The sequence below is a fragment of the Brassica rapa genome, chromosome A03 (genome assembly GCF_000309985.2).
Source record: "Brassica rapa cultivar Chiifu-401-42 chromosome A03, CAAS_Brap_v3.01, whole genome shotgun sequence".
NCBI classification, from domain to species: Eukaryota; Viridiplantae; Streptophyta; class Magnoliopsida; order Brassicales; family Brassicaceae; genus Brassica; species Brassica rapa.
Genome location: NC_024797.2, coordinates 533,001 through 552,892, shown reverse-complemented (window position 1 = coordinate 552,892; position 19,892 = coordinate 533,001). Strand labels below are relative to the sequence as shown.

The window sequence follows — 19,892 nt, the reverse complement described above, 5'->3', positions numbered from 1 at the left end:
TTAAAATTATCAATTAATCAAAAAAATTCTTCTTCTTTCTTTAAGTTTTGCAAGATATATATCTTTCCATTGTTTTGATCAAAAAAAAATAAAAAATATCTTTCCATTGTTGTGTATGAATCAGTATATAATTTTCTGAGCAATCATATTGTAAAAAAGTCACTCTTTCTCACAAATTAAGTTGTGGACCACGGTACCAAAAATCAAGAATATACAGGGGTTTTATTTTCAAACTATCAATAGCTAAGATATCTAGATACAGAGAAATTCATAATGATCACCTTGGATTTATTTTAAATAAATCATAAGTGGGGGTGTAATTATTTCTTAGAAAGTAGTCAAGGACAATCAAAAGGAACACATTTATTATTATTGTTGAGCAAAAGCAACATATATATAAAGTTCAAAAAGAAAGGTAAAAAAAGCAACGTATATATATATATAAACAATTATCTTCATTTTTTTCTGCTGCCTGAAGATTATATAACATATGGGTGTTAACTGGTGTGGAAAGAGAAATGCGCAATCAATTCTTACTGATGATACGATTTGAAAAAAAAAACAATATAAAGGATTTAATTGAAAGCAGAGTACGTAGAGTATGATGAAATCATGTACAGTGTATGGTAACTGTAAGAAGAGTGAAGAGAATTCTTTAATAAGGGAAACATGCTGAACAGAAGAATCTCAGTCTTCCTCACTCAGTCTCTGTCTTAATCCCGACGAATAAAACAAATACATTTTAAAAACTCAATAAATAGTAGAAAAATCATTCTTAGAGTGTATTTTAATTCTTAAATAACCAACGAAAATATATTACTAAAGAGGAGCTATATTATCGAGAGTCTGAATCTCAAAGTGGTCAGACCTGGTCCTGTCCGAGTTGCTTTTCTCGCAGGTCGACGTTCGATCCATGCAACGTACGTTACACATACACCTATGCTCATATGTACAGACACAGTGTTTTGTAAAATCTACCATTATTGCTTGCTTTCTAACAGTTATTTTATTTACTTTAGACTGTTTAGAATAATTAAAAAAGTGAAGTTAAACAAATTCTATTTCCTTGTAAATAAGAAACAATTTGTAAAACAATAAGATAAGTTGTTGGCTAAAACCAACTAGATTTTGTAGAACAAACTCATAAGAAAAATCGTCACTCTCTTAAGATAGAGAAAATGCTGTAATTGGTTTGAGTAGCTAAACCTAACCCAACTCAATCGAACTGGAAACCACAGTTTTTCTGTAAAAAGAACTGGATACCACACTTTTAGGTACATTAACTAGGAAACTATACTTTAACAGAAAAAAAAACTAGGAAACTATTATAAATATTTTTCTCTAATAAAACTGATATGGCCTGGTCGTCTCTTGTTTCTTCAATGCAGATGAGGCAAATCATGGCACGATTATGATGGGCATTCCACAAATTCCACATGCTTTTATAACGCTCGCGATCAGTATGTATTGTTTTCCGAAGAATGTTTGAGAGTCTTTTTCAAAAAAAAAAACGTTTGAGAACTGTCTAATAGTTTAAAGTGTTTCATTTTCACACGTATTAATAAAAAATTTAGAATAATAAATATAATTTTTTTAATCATAAAATAGTTTTGAAAACTGCACAAGTATAACTGTATAACTAAAGTACTAAAGAATAATATTATGTAGGATTACATTTGAAATAGACAAATCTTGTACTCGAGAAACATCTCTGTAGATGCCTCAATCATCTAATGAAGAGATGAGAGCATCTCATTTTTTCAAGAAAAAAATTTGTGTTGTCTTATAGTCGATGTTCGATAAGAGGGGACATTGATGGATGTCGATAAGAATGTGGGGTCACACCCACCAGCTGGATTTGATTTCAGCCTTGTTCTTAATTTTGTTCTTTTTCTAATAGTATCGTTTTGGTAAAAAAGTTAAAATATATTACCAAATAATTTTTATTTTCATTAATTAGTAAAAATATGTACAACTGCGTGTTTATATATAATTACAAATGTGGCTTAAACCAGAGTTGAGATCAACGATATTTAAACTGATTTATAGTATACCAGTTTACAGATAATTTACAGTCTAATCATGTACATAAAGAAGAAAATATACAAACTAATAGAAGGATTTGAAAAGAAGAGGGGAGCAAGGTTTTAGTGTGAAGGCCCATGTTGATGGAAGGTTTGAAACGACGGATGCATGCATTTGAGAACCCTGAAAATATATAATAACATACACAAACTGCTCTCACAAGTTAAATGATATATATTTTCACACCAGCATGGAGTTTTCAATCAATCATTCTGGTGCTGGTAACCCAACGAACCTACCGTATTTAGCCATCTAAAATAGTATATAAAGATATATCGGAAATGTTACAAGTTCGAACACTAACCTTGTGAAAAAAAAACTAATTAACTCGATTTCTGTCTTGTTATCATTATTACATTGAAAAAGAAAAATATAATTGCAATTCAATTTAGTGAGATGACGCTTCACACCTTAATATCGATACTCGGACAGAACTGTCGAGTCTTCGTAAGCTTAATCAGAGAACGTTAACATTAACAGATGTGACAAGGAGAGGAAAATAATAGTAGTGGAAATGTCTTTTTCAGAATGATTATGTAGTATATAAACATAAGACTGTAGTTGATTAAAGGCACTTTTTGACTAATTAATCAATTATATATTAAATTTCTCAGGTCTCACATGGAATTACACAAATCTTAATACTCTCATCAAGCAAAACTTTTACATACATCATAAACCCACCATCTATTATAAAATATGCAGGTTAGTTGTCATTACTTGTGACAGAAGCTACCTGAATGTAAAAAAAACTGATCATCGATTTCCACCAATGTCTTGTGATAGTTCTTCAACCAAATCCTCAAAAATCTCTAACTCGATCTCCACAACCGCCTCTGCGACTTCTGCCTCGTTCTTTGATCTCCATGATCCCAAACTCTCTGTTCTGAAATCATGTTCGACCATCATATCGATAGTGTTTGACTCCACATCTCTCCAAGATCTCAGTCTCTCGCATACCCTCTTGGCTACTTGGGCTTCACCGTCTTGCAGCAAGCTGTTGTATTGTAATTCCTCTGCTACAAGGTCTGAGATCAATGCTTCTATGCCTTCAGGAACTTCGGCCATGTCTTCAAAATACGTTTTGAGAACTATCATCTCTTCTTCTTCGCTATCCTCCTCGGTCACTTGGTCAGACATTGTTTCCTCGAGTTCCAAGGGATCCAAACCCGCGAGTTGCTCAAATCTACAAAGCTTCTGTAGAAGCAGATGCTTTGCTTCTGTAAAAAAAGATTTAAACGCTAAAAACATAAGTCTAAATGATCCACCTTGTGAGAAATGAAAGGCCTGTAAAATGTTTTTATTCATATAAAGTCATGAATAAAAATCTAAATATTTTGTTAAAAAATATACACAAAATGAAAAATGTTAACTTTCCTGAATCTAATAGGAAATATATCTATATAACAAAGGGAAAATAATTCACAAAATGTTTTAAAAACCAAATCTAAAAGAACTAGTCACAAGATTTTTTAACCAAAATGTAAGTGGGTGTGACTCTAACAAACACTATGCGTGGACTAATAACGTGTATGTAAATGCAACTGAAACATATTAACACAAACATGCTGCTAGTGTTCTGCTTCGAAAACATAGCTTCAGTGCAACAGATCCAACAGTTTTAGAAACCATGTAATAAAAAACAATAAATGAGTAGGGTAAACTATAAGATCTGAAAAGATCGAATTAAATGAAAATTTAAGACAAAAGGTTCGAAAAACGTACTTTGTGCAGATCTGAAGCTGGAAGTGATGTTATTGTCATCCATGTGAATGTCTTCGTCATCGTCCTCAAATGGAGGGTCCAAAACTGAAACTGGGCTGCTCTGTTCCTTATCTTCTTCTTCTTCTTCTTCCTCCTCTACTTCTAGTTTCTTTAGCTTCTCTACTTCATAACTATCTTTCTTCATCTATTTGATTTAAATAAAACTTAGTACTTTAGATCGAATAATTACTTTGGATTAGATTATGCTAATTTGAGTGATTTTATCTTAAGATTATTGGTAAATGCATAACCAGAGACAAAAGTTTTCAGACAAAAACCGAGAAGCAAAAAACATGAGAGATAGATTTGCATGTCAGAGACAAAGATCGTCTTTGTTTTCAGCATCACAAAAGGCTGAGTTCATTTTCGAAAAGACGAAAATGCTTTTGTCTTAAACTGTTACTTCATCTTCGAAAATAGCCAAGCGATATGCTTTCTCGGGGTAGTTTTGTCATTTCATGTAATCATTCTTACTTTACCGCTAATTTAAATGGGTCAAAACAGAGTCAAGCTAGTTCATAATTAGACTTCCTATGCCAATTTTGAAATATCAAAATCAAAATAAAACAGTAGTAACACGTTACGATATATGATTAGTAAATTACTACCATGCACATCAATTATTTTAAGTCTTTCTAATTCTAACTAACGAATATGATCAATAATGTAATCATTATTTTTAAAATATTAATGGATAGAGAGAGAGACAAACCTCTGGACAATCGTGGCGTGGAGAAGCCGCAGGCGACGTGAAATTCGGCGTTCTGAAACCGCCGGGAGAAGACATTGTTGTTTGGAGAACAAAATGAAACGGGCTTTCACAAAAGCGTTTATCCTCCGACAAATCTGAACCGTTCATCAACCCACACGCTAACTCATCTAAACCGTCCGATCCGCTGCTTGAGCTAATCGACGGTTCGAAATCGCACTCCCAAGATCTCTCTCCGTTTGTAACACTCTCTGACCAAACACCACTACTACTAGACCTACGTGAGAACTGCTTCTCAGACGCGGTTTTCTGCGTTTGGGAGGAGTTTTGTTCTTCTCCTTTGCGTTTAGTAACTATTTTACGAACAACTGGAGATTCCCATCTCAACATATCCTTAACCGAAGAAACTCCACCGCCGCTGATTTCGCGTTTCTTCCGGTGCGTTAGCTTCTTTAACACTGACCCAAATATCCCAAACGCGTTTCCTGCGTTCCGCGTCTTCGTTTTTGACCCCTCGGACGATTGTTTCTGTATCCTAACCGCAGCTTCTAGTAGCATAGAAGCGGTTCTCGCCGGTATGTTGACAAAAATAGCGTTTTGGCTCCGGTTCGGCGACTTGGGTTCGAAGAGTGGAGACTTCTTGGGGTCAGGCGATTCACGTAGGGAGAAAAAACAAGCGTTGCGGCAGAAACGTGAAGGAAGTCCAGCGATTTGAGAGACTGGTCTGCGTTTCTTGACCTGTAAATGCGTTATTTGGCGACGTCGGTCGGAAATGTAACTCTGAAGTTGAAACGGTTCTTGATCTTCTTCAAGAAGATCTTTCAAGTGTCTCGGTGACGCCATTTTATCAAAACTCTTAACAGCAAGAAAAACAGAGTCGAAGAATGAAAAAACTTTCCGTGAGTATATTCAAAAGTTTCTAGATGCTTTTCAATCTGTAATTAAAGAGAAAGTTTTTTGTGTTTTTGAACTCTGGTAGAGAGAGATAGATGATGATGGTGATTCAAAAGTTGTGGATGGTTTAGAAGATCGAGGCAAGGGCTAAGTAAATACTTGTCGGTAGGGAACGTCTATGAAGAAACAAAAACAACGATTATTATTTTTTTTTAATTTTAGTATAGTTTCTGTTTCTTGTTGTATTGGTGATTTATTAATAAGACACAAAAAAAACAAAATTATTTTCCAATATTATTACCAACCGTTTTCCAAAGGGACAAACAAAATATTTATTTAATCGAATTGGTCCCCTTGATATTTATTTCCTCTTTGCTATTTATTATTTTCATGCCCGCAGTTTATTTCACCTCTAGTTACATTTATAATTTGAATTTTGCTGAGTTAATCTTTTTATGTCTCTTCTCCATACGTTTTATATTAAAATAGAAACAAAAATCTAGTGAGCGTTTGTTTCAGCAATAGCATCGAGCAGTTGTTTTTGTTTTTCACATTGCCGTGAAACTCTTCTTTTTTTTTTCCACCGACGGCAAAGCGTTGACGATCTCAAAGAGGAAAGAAGAGTAAAGGACATGAAAATTAGGGTTAAACTAAAAGAAATCTGAGAAAAAAAATTATTGCAAAACGACGAAAGAGAGGAACAACACGCATGCCCAATTTATTGTAGGAACTGGATACTGACTCTATCTACTTTTTACGTCCCTTTTCTCACAACTTTTCATGCATGTTAAAATCTTTTTTAAGTTTTTTCCCATCGTCTTCGATGATTCACCAATGACATTATACTCTGAAGCTTCACATGAGTAAATGAATTTACATTAACTGATGTTTTTATAAGTTGCTAGACTCTCTGGTGATAAAATTAATCTTGGGTCTCATCCCTTTGGGAGAGGGATGAAAACCAGACAACAAAAACATAAGAGAGAGAGTTCAATGTAATATGTCTAAGAGCATCTCCAGTGTAAAACTTCATTTTTTCCTCTAAAAATGTTAAAGTAAAATTGTTCCAATCCTATTTCTTTTTCCGCTCCATAAAACATAAAATAGATTACTCCATTTATAGAGTAAATTTCATTATGAAGTGAGATATGAAATTGGGTGGACATCTCTAACTCTACTCTGTTTTTAACTCTAAAATAAAGCTTATAGTGAAAATGCTTGAATGATACTCTATTTTTCACTCTATAATAGAGTGAAAACTAGGTTTATTCTAAATATAGAGTAACTTATTTATTTTTTGTTCATCATTCTATTTTTTACTCTAAAATAAAGTACTATTGGAACAAACTCCAATTTTATTATAGAGTTACTTTATTTTAGAAAAAAAGTAGAGTAAACCATTGGAAATTGTCATGTTGCCATGCAGTTAAACAAACCATATTGCCATTTCACCGTTTTGACCATTTGAGTTTTTAATGCATGTCTATATATTGAAAAAATAAGTTGTTTCCTTTCTAAATAGATGCAAACTCTTTCAGGTACAGATTAATGTAACTATCAACCAGTTTGCAGGGCCGATTCAATGGTGTCATATGTTCTGAAGCAAAAAAAAATATTTAATTTTTAAATTATTATTTATCTTTAAAAAATCTGATACATGTATATTTTTTTCAAAATACCAGAAGTATTTTTAAAAATAAATCTATGGAAATAAAAAATACTTTCATATAAAAAAATTTGGACTCTTTTTCTTATTTTTAATATAAAAATACATGAATTTTAAAAAAATAAATCTCTTATCTATTAAGAAATAGGAAGGCAACATATTGGGTCCGGTCGCACTGCTGGTCCCCATGCCAGTTTGACGTTTCACGAGTGAACTTTAAATTAGACAAGGAAGCTAGTTTTTTAGTATGTTAACTGACTTTTCGTGGAACTCCTTGATAATGTAAAAAAAACTGTTTACATACACAACAAACACATGAATCAATTTTCTGCAAGGGAAATTCAAATTTTACGATTCGAAATGTAACATGGAAAGAGGGTTTACAGTACTCCTCGTGCTTAGAGATTGATTGACCAGTAAAAAGAACACCGTACGACATTTTACTACTGTCATCTGACTCGTTATTCCACAAACACATCAGCTTTAGTTTAAAATAAATAACCTTTTCGAACTTTTGTTTATTTGAAAGAAGTAATTATGATTGTGTTTATGAGAATGGTAATAATTTTAATAAAGTTTGTCACAGGTATTTCCTTATATAGTACCCAGATATATATTGTCAGAGCAACGCGTGCTTCTTTTCTTTACTGCAGTCGCTTTATGCTTCTAGCGGTGCGGTGAGGCTGCTAAGTTAAAATTGCGTCAATTATTTGGTTAAAATTTGTTTCTACGAATAAGATTTTACTGTATGGAGCCATTGGGTGTGCCTGAAAGGTCCAGCTTTTCATAATGGTCTTTAAGCTTCGCATAAATAAACATAAATTTGTGGTAGTAAACACGTTTAACTACCCAAGAAAATCTGAGATAAATGAATTCACACTCTATAGAATTATAACTATATACAAGTTGAGAGAATCCTACGCAGGAATTAAAAACTGTCATACATCTATATATATAAAGGGGGGTTTTCTCTCACTTTAGTCCTCCACCTCATCACATTGCATAGGGCATTTTGTGACATTTGTCACTTCCTGATTAAGAACTTAACGTCATCTATTTATTTTGTGGGCTAACAAATCTTTTTTATTTATCTAGGCTTTCTGATTTTATTTGATCCATTAGCTCAATAAACGAGTTTCTTTATGGTCACAATGTAATGATTTAGGCCGTCGTAACATGTTTATTTGCTGTACTTTTTTACTGGGCTTATCACACTAACGTAGCATCGTAGCCAATTAATATGAACTCTCAGTTTTTTTCTAACTGCAGTTGGCAAAGAAAACATGAACTAATCACTGCGTCTTACTCTTTCAACAGGTTCTTTGAAGCGGGAAACACACATAGGAGGTTAGCAGCCACATTACTACCCAGTCTACTTTCATTGTAACTAAAATGTTTACGCACAAAACAAAATAAACTGATTTGTTCCTGTTCAACCTGCAACATCCATTGTTGCACCTAGTCAACAAATAAGAGGCCATCCCTTAAACCATTTAAACTTCATTACAAATCCATTCATAATATTTATTTTTCAAGTTTCATCAAACCAAGATCAACTAAAAAACAAAAGAGTGAATTTAACATTTTTTCTCTTTTAATTGCTAAACTCATGTTAACTAAAATTAACAAGATATTGATGAAAAACCATAACCCAAAAATAGAAAAAAACAATAGGATGAAAATAAAATATAAAAATAAAACAAAATAAAACTGATTCTTAAAAAGGTTATCTCATTAATTCCAAAAGGCCTTGAACATAAATCTAATATTGATATTAAAATAAAAATTGTTTAATGGCATTGTCCATACGGAAGACACAATACAAAATAATATGAAAAATGCATAAGAACAATAATAACAATATATGACTTAAAATAAAATCAGTAGATGTAAAAATTTACACCGCCAAAAGAAAAACATATCATACTCCAGTAAAACAACCTTAACAATCATATAAAAATAGTAATAACGGAAATAATGATTCACACATAATGTATTATGAAATGATTCGAAATAAAAACAAATGTTAAACAAAATACTTAATGAACCCCTCCCCAGTGCTACTATATCCGACTTACCAACTACGATTTGCAAAATACCAAAAACGCACACCTTAAATGATTTAGCTATTCTCATAAAATAGTTAATTCAGGTCCGATCAATGTTGGACCATGATTAAAAAAATCAGTTATTGGATTCAAAATAAAGACAAAATAATTATTAATCAATACATCTAAAGTGGAACCCTTAATAGATTGCCACATCCATGACATTGACAAAACATGCGACGATTGTTATTAAGAGGTTAAAATAATTATTATTTTTATTCAAACAAGATAATCACAAAACAAACACATTTATTCTATTTTATTGAATCGATCAGAAAACCACTTACAATATTTCTCTTAAACTTTAACTTCAAAACACAGTAATATATTACTATCATTAACCACTAACAAATAGATACAAAAACAATATTGAACTCATTAGAACATAAAACATACTAATCCGACGCGTAGCGCCGGAATACCACTAGTATGATATAGAGAAAGGTTTTTGTCAAAAATATAAAGAAAGGCACCCAAATCAATTCATCGTATAGTAGTTGAAGGTAAAGTTGAAGATTTACCTCTGGCGCTACTGCGCTAGTATAGACTTGACGTATTCCTATTGTATTTGAATTTAGGCTAATATCGTTCTTGCTTAGTTCGTGATACATTTAGTATGAAATCAAAAATAATTTACACGTGATTAATTTTATGTTATGTAGGTTCTGTAGAGTTTGTATCGAAGTGTAAATCGTATAACACATTCTTATAGCTAGTCAATTTTATTGTGTTAACTATTAATAATAAAATAATAATATTTTTTCGTTTCTTACAATGTTTTGATATATCTAGACTATGGAAGTACAGAGTCGGCACAATTACGAGTATATTTATCTAACGAGATCATTAATTAGGGTTTACTAGTTGACAAAAAAAAAGGTTTTACTTTTAAAATGTGATTACGTACCATACAAGACTATTATAATTACTAAGTCCAAAATGATGTCAATAATGGACCCATAATATCAAGTAATCCTGTGAGTGGACAGTAAAAATATCCCCTATATATTATTTGAGAAGCATTACAACTTCTTTTTGTAGCCACATGTCATCACTAGGATGATTCTTAGAATCATTAGAGAAATATGTTGGTCCATCTAATTATATAATAAGTTTTTTATTAAACTAACAATAAATTCATTATTAATGTATTTCATTATTTCCTTAAATAAAACTACGAAATTGCCTAATGTGGTTAAAGTATATATATCACTATTAATGATTTTGAATAATAAAGATTTGATAAAAATTAGTGTATATTCTATCATATTTGTTTAATTTTAAACTATTAAATAAATTAAACAACCACAATAACCATATAATAAAAAATTTAGATTTTTCTATATATGTTATATTTTGAATTTTGAAAAACGATTATAAATTACTAAAACTGTTAAAAGTTTCACATTGAAATGATTACAAAATTATATAAGTAAAAAGTATAATTTAATTAATTATTAATATTGATATATATATATATATATATATATATATATATATCGTTTTAAATTAAACTATAAACCATATAAAATACATAAATCTTTTAGTTTCAAAATTTACTTTGAACAATTTTTTGGTAAAAGTTTTGAACGAACATTGACAACTTATTTGTTTAAAATTATAAATTATTAAAACTATTAATCTCACAATGAAAATTTTGTTGTTAGTAATTTAAATCTTTTGCTATAAAAGATACAAATGATCAAAAACACTATATGAGTAGAAATCATCATTTAATAGACATTAATATTAAAAATATACTAAAATATACTATGTATGTTAGTATTATTTAAATTTAATTACATATCCTATCAAATATTAAAAAAAAATTGGATTAATAAAATTGATTTATATGTTCACACCAATTTAATTATATATTTAATAGTTACTGACTTTTAATTATTCAATATATATTTATTATTTCCTAATATGTAAAAATATTTAATACAGAAAATAATTTTTATATATAATGTTCATCCCGCGCAAGGCGCGGATCTTAACCTAGTGTAAATGTATAGACCACGACTGTGAATTGGGAGTATATGTATTGAATAAATGTATACGTCACTTTCTTTTAACGATTCACGAACAAAAAATAAAAATAAAAGGTTAACCTCAGTGACTATTTCTTTTCTTTTTTCGGCGTGATGAAACTTTTAGATTGGGTCACGATCACAACCTTTTTCCATGATTTATATGATAATCAAACATGGATGATTAGTGAGTATGGGAACAATTATATGATATCATATATATATACCAAAAAGGTATAGAATTGTATGTTAAAATTACAGAAACATTCCTAACTTTGTTTAACAAAACAAAATCCTTATTATTGTGGTTAACTGGCCAGGAGAATGATTGGGTCTTCAGTAGAAAGACCACCGGTGGTTGTAATCAGTTTATGTAATTTGTTTACACATAAATCGTTGAAGTCTTTTCTTATTGCAAAAAATTCTGAACCGAAATTCGTAATGTTTTTTGGATCAAAGAGAAAAACCGATTGGTAAATATTTTCCTCGCAACTGTATGAGAAATCGTTAAAATTATGCCCATATATGAGCCAAGAGTTCGAATTTTCCTATGAAAGAAGCTAAAAGCAAAGTGAAAATAATCCATAATCGATGTTACACGATTGGTTATGAAAATTAGGCAAATATGTATATAACGTAGATTGAAATGCCCAGATGGCCATATACTTGTTTAGTTGTTTTCATAACTAAAAGATATATGCGACGCTATTAATCAAGGAATGGTAGTCAAGTCAGATATCCCAACAATCTGTCAAAAGACAATAATGAAAATAGATCATAGATATTTAGTTTATCTAAAAAAGAACTAAATAATTTGTTACAAATGCATCATTTTTGTAATTAGGTAAAGGTTGGTGCTTCTAGTGGTTGGTGTTTGGTAAGTAGTTTCTCAATATTCTTCTTGTTTTCACACAACAAGACAAACTTAGGACATACTTAATTTTATATTGTTATTTCATTTGTCGGTATGTCCTTTTCCTACGATGCTCAATTTTTATTTATCTCTTAATTCTATAATCTAAAATTACCAAGGTTATAAATTTAATTTGATCGTGTAGATAAAAATACTCTGCCTTCTCTCTAGTTTTATCACCACCGCAAATAGTGTTCTCCGGCCGGCGGTGTGGGCTTCCACAGCCAACGCCGGTCCGGTTTTGTGTTTTTTTTTTCTGTTCTCTTGCTGCATGTCTTGGTTCTGACTCCGGGATGAGGAAGCTCCGCCAGTTTTCGTCGTCGCCGGCTTAGATTCCGGGGGGTGGAGGCTTTCAAAGCCTTGCGTCGCCGACCTTTGGTTTTGATCTTTATTCACGTTGGGTTACTGGTACGGATTTCTGGTTTGTCGGATTGGTTTTCTTGGATGAGATCTCGAATAGATCGATTGATGCTCTCCAAGAATGAAAATAAGGCGTGGAAGGCAAACAAGATGGAGGTTCTGGATTTCTTAATCCTGTGTCTGCCGGCTTCGTGGCTCTGGATGAGATATCGATGTCGATCGATGAAAGCTCTCCGATGAAAGGAGCACGGCCGTGGAAGATGCATGTGAACCAGGTGGGATTCCGGTGAAACGCCGCTTGGTTTCGGCGGTGGAGGAAGATTAGGGTTATGGTGACACGTGTTTGCCTCGCAGTTGAGGCGTAGACACGTGTGTTTGACGTGTCGGGTTGGTTTCGGTGTTGGGCTTACCTTTTTGGGCTTTTGTTTAATATATTTTTATGTTGTTGAGCCTTTTGGGCTTTGGTTGTAAATATTGTCGGGCTTGGCCCGTTTTGGACCTTGACTTTTATAATAAAACTATAGATGGCAAAAAAAAAAAGGTTATAAATTTAATTTTAAACCAGCATTGATATTAAATAAAATCAGCTTTATTACAAATGTACTATCTAATTAAATAACTTCAACTTTAAGTTATTTGTAAGTACAGTTATAAAAGTAACCCATTATAAAAGTACTTAAGACACGAGAAGAGGAGACAATAACATCGATTCACGAATATTACAAAATCAAAATGGGCCCATGATTTTCTTTTGTTTTAATCACTCATCTTGTTTACTACTTAGCACCGCCACATAGAGAAAGGACAAGCTTCGTGTTCGGCCACGGAAAGCCACACGTGCGCGTCGGCGTTTTGTTCAGCCCTCGTCGTGGAGGCCTACAAGTCGCGATCATTCGACGCTCAATGATGTTGCAGTTTTCTTCATTGGATCCTTTTTCGCGTTTCTGTTTAAAACTATATATTTTATATAAGTCGCAATTAAATCATAATACGATAATGACGATTGAACTATAACATTGCCTCCTTTATTTGCAAATGAAATTTGTTTTTGTTGTTAATTTTTGCAGAAGTAGTTTTTACATGTTTATTAGTCAATTAATGACTTAAGGCCGCAGAGTATTAAACGTTTAATTATTTGTATACACGTTTTTCATTTGATATGTATACCTTATTTTCTTTGTAATCAATCTTAATAATATTATTTTTCTTTTCTTTGTGAAGGTTCCAAGCAAGAAGACACTGAAATAATTTATTAGTTTAATTTAAGAAAACTAGAAACCAGTAATCTTTTTTTTTTGCTAAACAAACCAGACAATAAATTTATACCAGCATGCATGTATAATAATACATATACGATGTTGGATATACTAATATATTTACGTAGATTTGTTTGTATTATTATATATTAAATATAAAACTCAGACTGTACTTATACGGCTAATCATGTGAACCGATCAATGAGATATCGAAGAGATATGGGCAGAGTTGAAAGAAGCATGTCCCGATGCAATTTATGTAGAAGATAAAATAATAGCTAAAAATTTTAAAGCCAACAAATTTAATAGATACATCATACATAGTTACATATGAATTATTGATTCAAAATTTTGGTCCTACTACATATTTAAAAGTTTGCGACTGACGTATTCTTGAGACAAAATTTCTCCGTTTGTATCTTAAACCTGGATCGTGTCGCTTGATTTGTAGCTTTCCTCCATGCTCATGCACGACCGGTACATTTATATTTTACACTAATTCGTGCACATCTTATTACATGAATTCATATTTTGATCAACAAATACAATTGCGGCACGGCGGTACTGTCACAGCTTAGAAAACACACATATATTGTATGTGTATTATTCTGATAAAGCATCCAAATTTGATTTATCTTTGATCCTATAAGATTTTTTTTTATTTTTTTCTTTGCGGCTCTTAGGATCAGTTTAGATATCTAGCAGAATAGATTTCAAGTTTTCTTGTAATCAAACTTTCATTATTTGGTTAATGATATTTACATTTCTAGCAAAAAAGGCATCCAAATTTCCACTAATATATATCCTAATAAATGGAAAGGCTAACTGGAAAGCTCAAAATCGGAACATACTAGACGTGCTAAGTTCCTTCCGAACTACCCTCTATGATACTCGCATCGCATGTTGAGTCGATCTATCATCTCTATCCAAATTTGTTTTGTTTCACATTTTGATAATAGTGTTGCTGATGGAGTAGCCAAATCAGCCTTTTGTTTATTATCTTCATCCTTCTTTGTGAACTTAACTCTGTTTCTTCTTACTATTAGTATTAATGAATGGTTTAACCAAAGAAGTAAACGTGCTAAGTATAATTAATTATTTTACATTTTTGTACATTGATCAATATGATAAATTGGGAAATGCTCATACAAGTTAACATCATTGATATTTCCACCAAAATAAAACGTTTTATTCCATTTATTTATCCTTTCCTTCGATTTTATTAACTTTAAAATAAAATTGGTCCAAACTTTTTTTTGTTTGTCACTAAGGTCCAAACTAAATCTCAAAGGATAGTAGATTCATTTTCTTACAAACAGGCAGAATAGTGTAACATATTGGCGTTATCGTGGCCTAAAGGCTTATTGGGTTTCAATTCTCTTATTAAATTTTTTTTCCACGTAAAGGCCCACATAGAGACACTCATATCCATGTGTTTTGGTGATTATTATGTAGGGTGGGCATATAATACATAAAACTGGTATGTCTGAACTTGTGCTTCGCTTCGTATCCGTTTAGTTCAAGTAATCGTTAGTCAAATCGAGTAATAAATCACAAAATTTAGATTGTTAGCAAGTACATATCATGCGACAAGTACACTATTATAGTTGATATTTACAAATTGAAATTTGCGGATAATCCAGAATTGACATGCAAGCAATTTACAAATAATTCATGAGTAGCTAGCAAATTAATACTCCAATGCTAGAATACACAACAATGATAGAAAGAAGAATAGTACTAATTCCCAGTGAACTCCACTAACCCCTTAAAGATTTGTTACTTAAATCCCCAACTTGCGTAGTGATTGCTGATAAAGCAATTGTTGATTCCTTTCTATTACTTTATATATTCTTTGCTAATATAGGTCAAGATACTGTATATAAATTAAAAAAAGACCTCCAAATGTGAAAGGTATAATCAATAAACCGAATCGTACCGGAATGTAAAACCGAATGTCCGTTTCACATCTAACTATCATCACGTGTTACGTAAGACCGGGTCAATAATGTTAGACGCCTTGTCTTGATTTGATGTCTGATTTCGATTTCTACAACTATTGGCGGGATATCTAACGATCTATAATAAGCCACGTGTTAAGATTCCTTCCAGACCGGACAGCGGGACAGGTTGCCTATATAAACCCCCTGACCCAATCACGTTTCTCGGATCCGAAAAGGAAAGTAAAAAAAAAGACAAAGAAGGACGATTTTGATCGCATCAAATGGCGGAAGAGAAGAGCTTCAAGTACGTGATCGTCGGAGGTGGTGTAGCCGCCGTAAGTCTATGTTCTCTCTTAGCTTATGAGTCGTCACTCTGTACTGCTCACTCTTTAGCTATAGATCTATTGTTTAAGAAGAACTAGGAAGTAAAAGAATATTGAGCTGTTACTACTGTTTGAGAATCTTATAGAAGTTACACAAACGAATCAAAAGTTTCAAACTTTCTTAAATCCATTGTTGTTGTTGTTTTGTGGCTTTCTTGAATCATAGGGATACGCGGCGAGAGAGTTCTCAAAGCAAGGTCTCAAGCCTGGTGAACTTGCTATCATCTCCAGGGAACCTGTAAGTCTCCGCAAGGCCGGCCACGGGCCGTAGGCTATTTATTAAAGATTTCAACTAATTTTTTTTATATATAAAAATATGGGGACCGGCACTGAGTCTCGGCCTTGAATCTTCTTTTATGGTAGATTCTCTGTGGTTTATAGTTTTTTTTGGCGTTTTTGTTTGTGTGTTAAACAGGTGCCTCCATATGAGCGTCCTGCACTCAGCAAAGGATATATCAATCTCGAGAGTAAGAACATTCTCTGAACTTAACTCTTTGTTTATAGATAGTCTGTGATTTGGTTCATTAATTAGATTATTATTGTTGTCATTGGTATACAGATAAAGCTTCACTTCCGGGTTTCTATGTATGTGCTGGAAGTGGAGGAGAGAAACAGTTCCCTCAATGGTACAAAGACAATGGTGTGTGTCTTTTTTTCTCTGTGCTTCATAACATAGTTTCTCTCTTACTCATATGTCTACTTTTGCTAGGGATTGAGCTGCTTCTAGACACAGAGATTGTGAAAGCAGATCTTGCTTCAAAGACTCTCGTCAGTGGCACTGGACAAGTCTTCAAGTACCAAACTTTGGTAGCTGCTACTGGCTCATCTGTACGCACAAATCTCTCTCTCTCTTTCTCTGTCTCTTTGTCCAGCATTTCCTCTAAAGGAAGGTTTTGAAACTGTGCAGGTCACAAGGCTGTCTGATTTTGGCGTTGAAGGTGCAGATGCTAAGAACATATTCTACCTAAGAGAGCTTCTCGACGCTGATGAGCTCGTGACTGCAATGAACGTGAAGGCAAATGGCAAAGCTGTGGTTGTTGGTGGCGGTTACATTGGTCTTGAACTCAGTTCTGCTCTCAAGGTTAACAACATGGAAGTTACCATGGTTTATCCAGAGCCTTGGTGCAGTAAGTCAACACTTTAATCCAAACCCCACTTCCTCTCTCTTCTCCAGTAGCTTTAACTAACATCTTTCCTTTTGTTGAAAAAGTGCCTCGGCTTTTCACCGCCGGCATTGCTTCCTTCTACGAGGGCTTCTACGCCAACAAAGGAATCAACATTGTCAAAGGCACCGTTGCAGCTGGTTTCAACACCAACTCAGATGGAGAGGTAAGCAAGAACAGTGCTCTTTTCTCTCTCTGCTGATTCTGTTGGGTTTTCTCAGGCCCATGTCCAAGCCGGCATAAATTTAATTTTGGGCTCATTTCCAAAAGACCTTGTACTAATCAGAATTGAACATTATTTGTCTAAACTTCCGATATGGAACTTGGATTGACATCTCTCAGATTCAACAATAGTAACCGCTCTTTTGCATTATGATGCAGGTCACTGAGGTGATATTGAAGGACGGAAGAACATTAGAAGCTGATATAGTGATCGTAGGTGTTGGCGCTAGACCTATTATCTCACTCTTCAAAGGTCAAGTTGATGAAGACAAGGGTGGACTCAAGGTTCTTGCTTCTTACAATACTCTAGTTAGTAAAAATGTTTTAATGTTTTTGTAGACTGATGAGATCTTTCTTGGATTGCAGACTGACGCATTCTTCAGAACAAGCGTTCCAGATGTATACGCCGTTGGTGACATAGCCACCTTCCCAATGAAACTCTACAACGAGATGAGACGCGTTGAGCACGTGGACCATGCTCGGAAGTCAGCTGAACAGGCCGTTAAGGCAATCAAGGCTGCAGAGGAAGGGAACTCGATTCCAGAATATGACTATCTTCCGTACTTCTACTCTCGAGCCTTTAATCTCTCGTGGCAATTCTACGGTGACAACGTTGGAGAGACCGTGTTGTTTGGGGACAATGATCCAACATCTGCTAAACCGAAGTTTGGGAGCTTTTGGATTAAAGATGGGAAGTTGATAGGAGCTTTTCTAGAAGGAGGAAATCCTGATGAGAACAAGGCGATTGCTAAGGCTGCAAGAGAACAGCCTGTAGTTGAGAGCGTAGAGGTGTTGGCCAAGGACGGACTTTCCTTCGTCAGCAACATGTAAAAGAAAGGAACCAAACTGCTTCTACGTTCTGATTTGTGTTGTGTGTTTTAGTGTGAGTTTGAGTGGCTTTATGTCATTTTGCTACTATAAAACATCCTCACTATGTTTGTTTTGGTTATTGGTTTGTTGGGATTATTTGATTTGAGAAATAAATTTGAAACTATTTAGTTTGTATTGTTGCATCCTCTTCAATCTTTGTTAATGAAACTAAAATAAATGCTAATTCATACTAGAAATGAACACGTTTAAGGGTTTTATTAGTGGCAAAAACTTTAAGACAGAACATAGAAACACAAATGAATGAAGAGACACTGAAAAAAAAACAGAGAAAGAACAAACAACTGAGCTTAGAGGAATAACCCTAAAAATGTTTTTGTTTCTTTACCCTCACGCTTTCATAAAAGAAGCGGTAAGACTTTGGTGTAAAACCGAGTAAACCGATCTCCATCTTTCTTCAGTAGGGTGACTTCCATCCCAAAAGAAGGCAGACTTGGGATCATCACATATCATATACTTCTTCACTCCCTTCTCATCCACACTTCCACAGTTATACTCACTGCTCACGCCTACGCAGCACGGTTTTAACGGACTCTGAAACGTCGTGCTCCCTGATTAGCTCCTTTGTTACTGAAGACGGTCAAGAAAGCATTGTAGAGGTCAAGAATAATAAGATAACTATCATATTATATAGGATAAATACTACTTATGAGGAGATAACAATGTAGTTACTCAGGTCCTTATCTATTTAGGCCTTCTACGTTGTATATATACAGGCACATTGCCAAAGAGATCAATAACACAAACTATACTTTTACATTCTAAAGTTATTTCATGGTATCAGAGCAAAAGATCTGATTTTTTTTCTCTAAAATCGTGTTTCTTGTTCCTCAAGAAACATGACTGAAACTAATTCTTCTTTGTCGACTACATCTTCGACATCTCTACCTGCTATTAACAACTCCTCACCGTACTATCTTCACCCATCTGACAATCCCGGAGCTCTTATTACTTCGGTTCTACTACGTGGTGATAACTACACCGAATGGGCCACAGAACTTTCAAATTCAATTCAGGCTAAACAAAAGTTTGGATTCATCAATGGATCTCTGATCAAACCAACTACTGAACCAGATCTATCTCGCTGGCTAGCCACAAACTCAATGCTCGTAGGCTGGATTCGGACATCTATTGATCCGAAAATACGTTCGACGGTGACTTTTGTCCCTGATGCTTACAAACTATGGGAAAATCTACAACGCCGGTTCTCTGTCAAGAATGGTGTTCGTGTTCATCAAATACGAGAGGCAATTGGTAGCTGTCAACAAAACGGTCAAACTGTGATCGAATACTATGGACGGCTTTCTAAGTTATGGGAAGAGCTAGATAACCTAAAAACAACTAGGTCATGCTCGTGTGAAGCTTCAACTGATATCGAGAAAGAACGAGAGGAAATTCGCGTTCATAAATTTCTCTTTGGGCTTGACGAGTCTCGTTTCCGCAATATACGCTCACAAATCATTGATGAAGATCCTCTTCCTGATATGAATAATGTTTACTCACGT

General features: G+C 33.6%; 2 protein-coding genes across 2 annotated transcripts; one reads left to right on the top strand and one right to left on the bottom strand.

The window, feature by feature from the left end:
* Positions 1 to 2,660: 2,660 nt before the first annotated feature.
* On the bottom strand, positions 2,661 to 5,401 carry LOC103855534. Its single transcript, XM_009132527.3, has 3 exons — positions 4,562 to 5,401; positions 3,811 to 3,994; positions 2,661 to 3,305 (listed from the first exon to the last, which is right to left on the bottom strand). Exons 1-3 carry the CDS (start codon positions 5,399 to 5,401, stop codon positions 2,842 to 2,844), a joined length of 1,488 nt encoding a protein of 495 aa, XP_009130775.2. The 3' UTR covers positions 2,661 to 2,841.
* Positions 5,402 to 15,804: 10,403 nt separating this feature from the next.
* LOC103855533 (monodehydroascorbate reductase 2) lies at positions 15,805 to 18,504 on the top strand. Its single transcript, XM_009132526.3, has 9 exons — positions 15,805 to 16,066; positions 16,281 to 16,352; positions 16,530 to 16,581; positions 16,674 to 16,754; positions 16,824 to 16,942; positions 17,022 to 17,241; positions 17,325 to 17,443; positions 17,659 to 17,784; positions 17,866 to 18,504. Exons 1-9 carry the CDS (start codon positions 16,013 to 16,015, stop codon positions 18,328 to 18,330), a joined length of 1,308 nt encoding a protein of 435 aa, XP_009130774.1. The 5' UTR covers positions 15,805 to 16,012; the 3' UTR covers positions 18,331 to 18,504.
* The last annotated feature ends 1,388 nt before the right edge of the window (positions 18,505 to 19,892 follow it).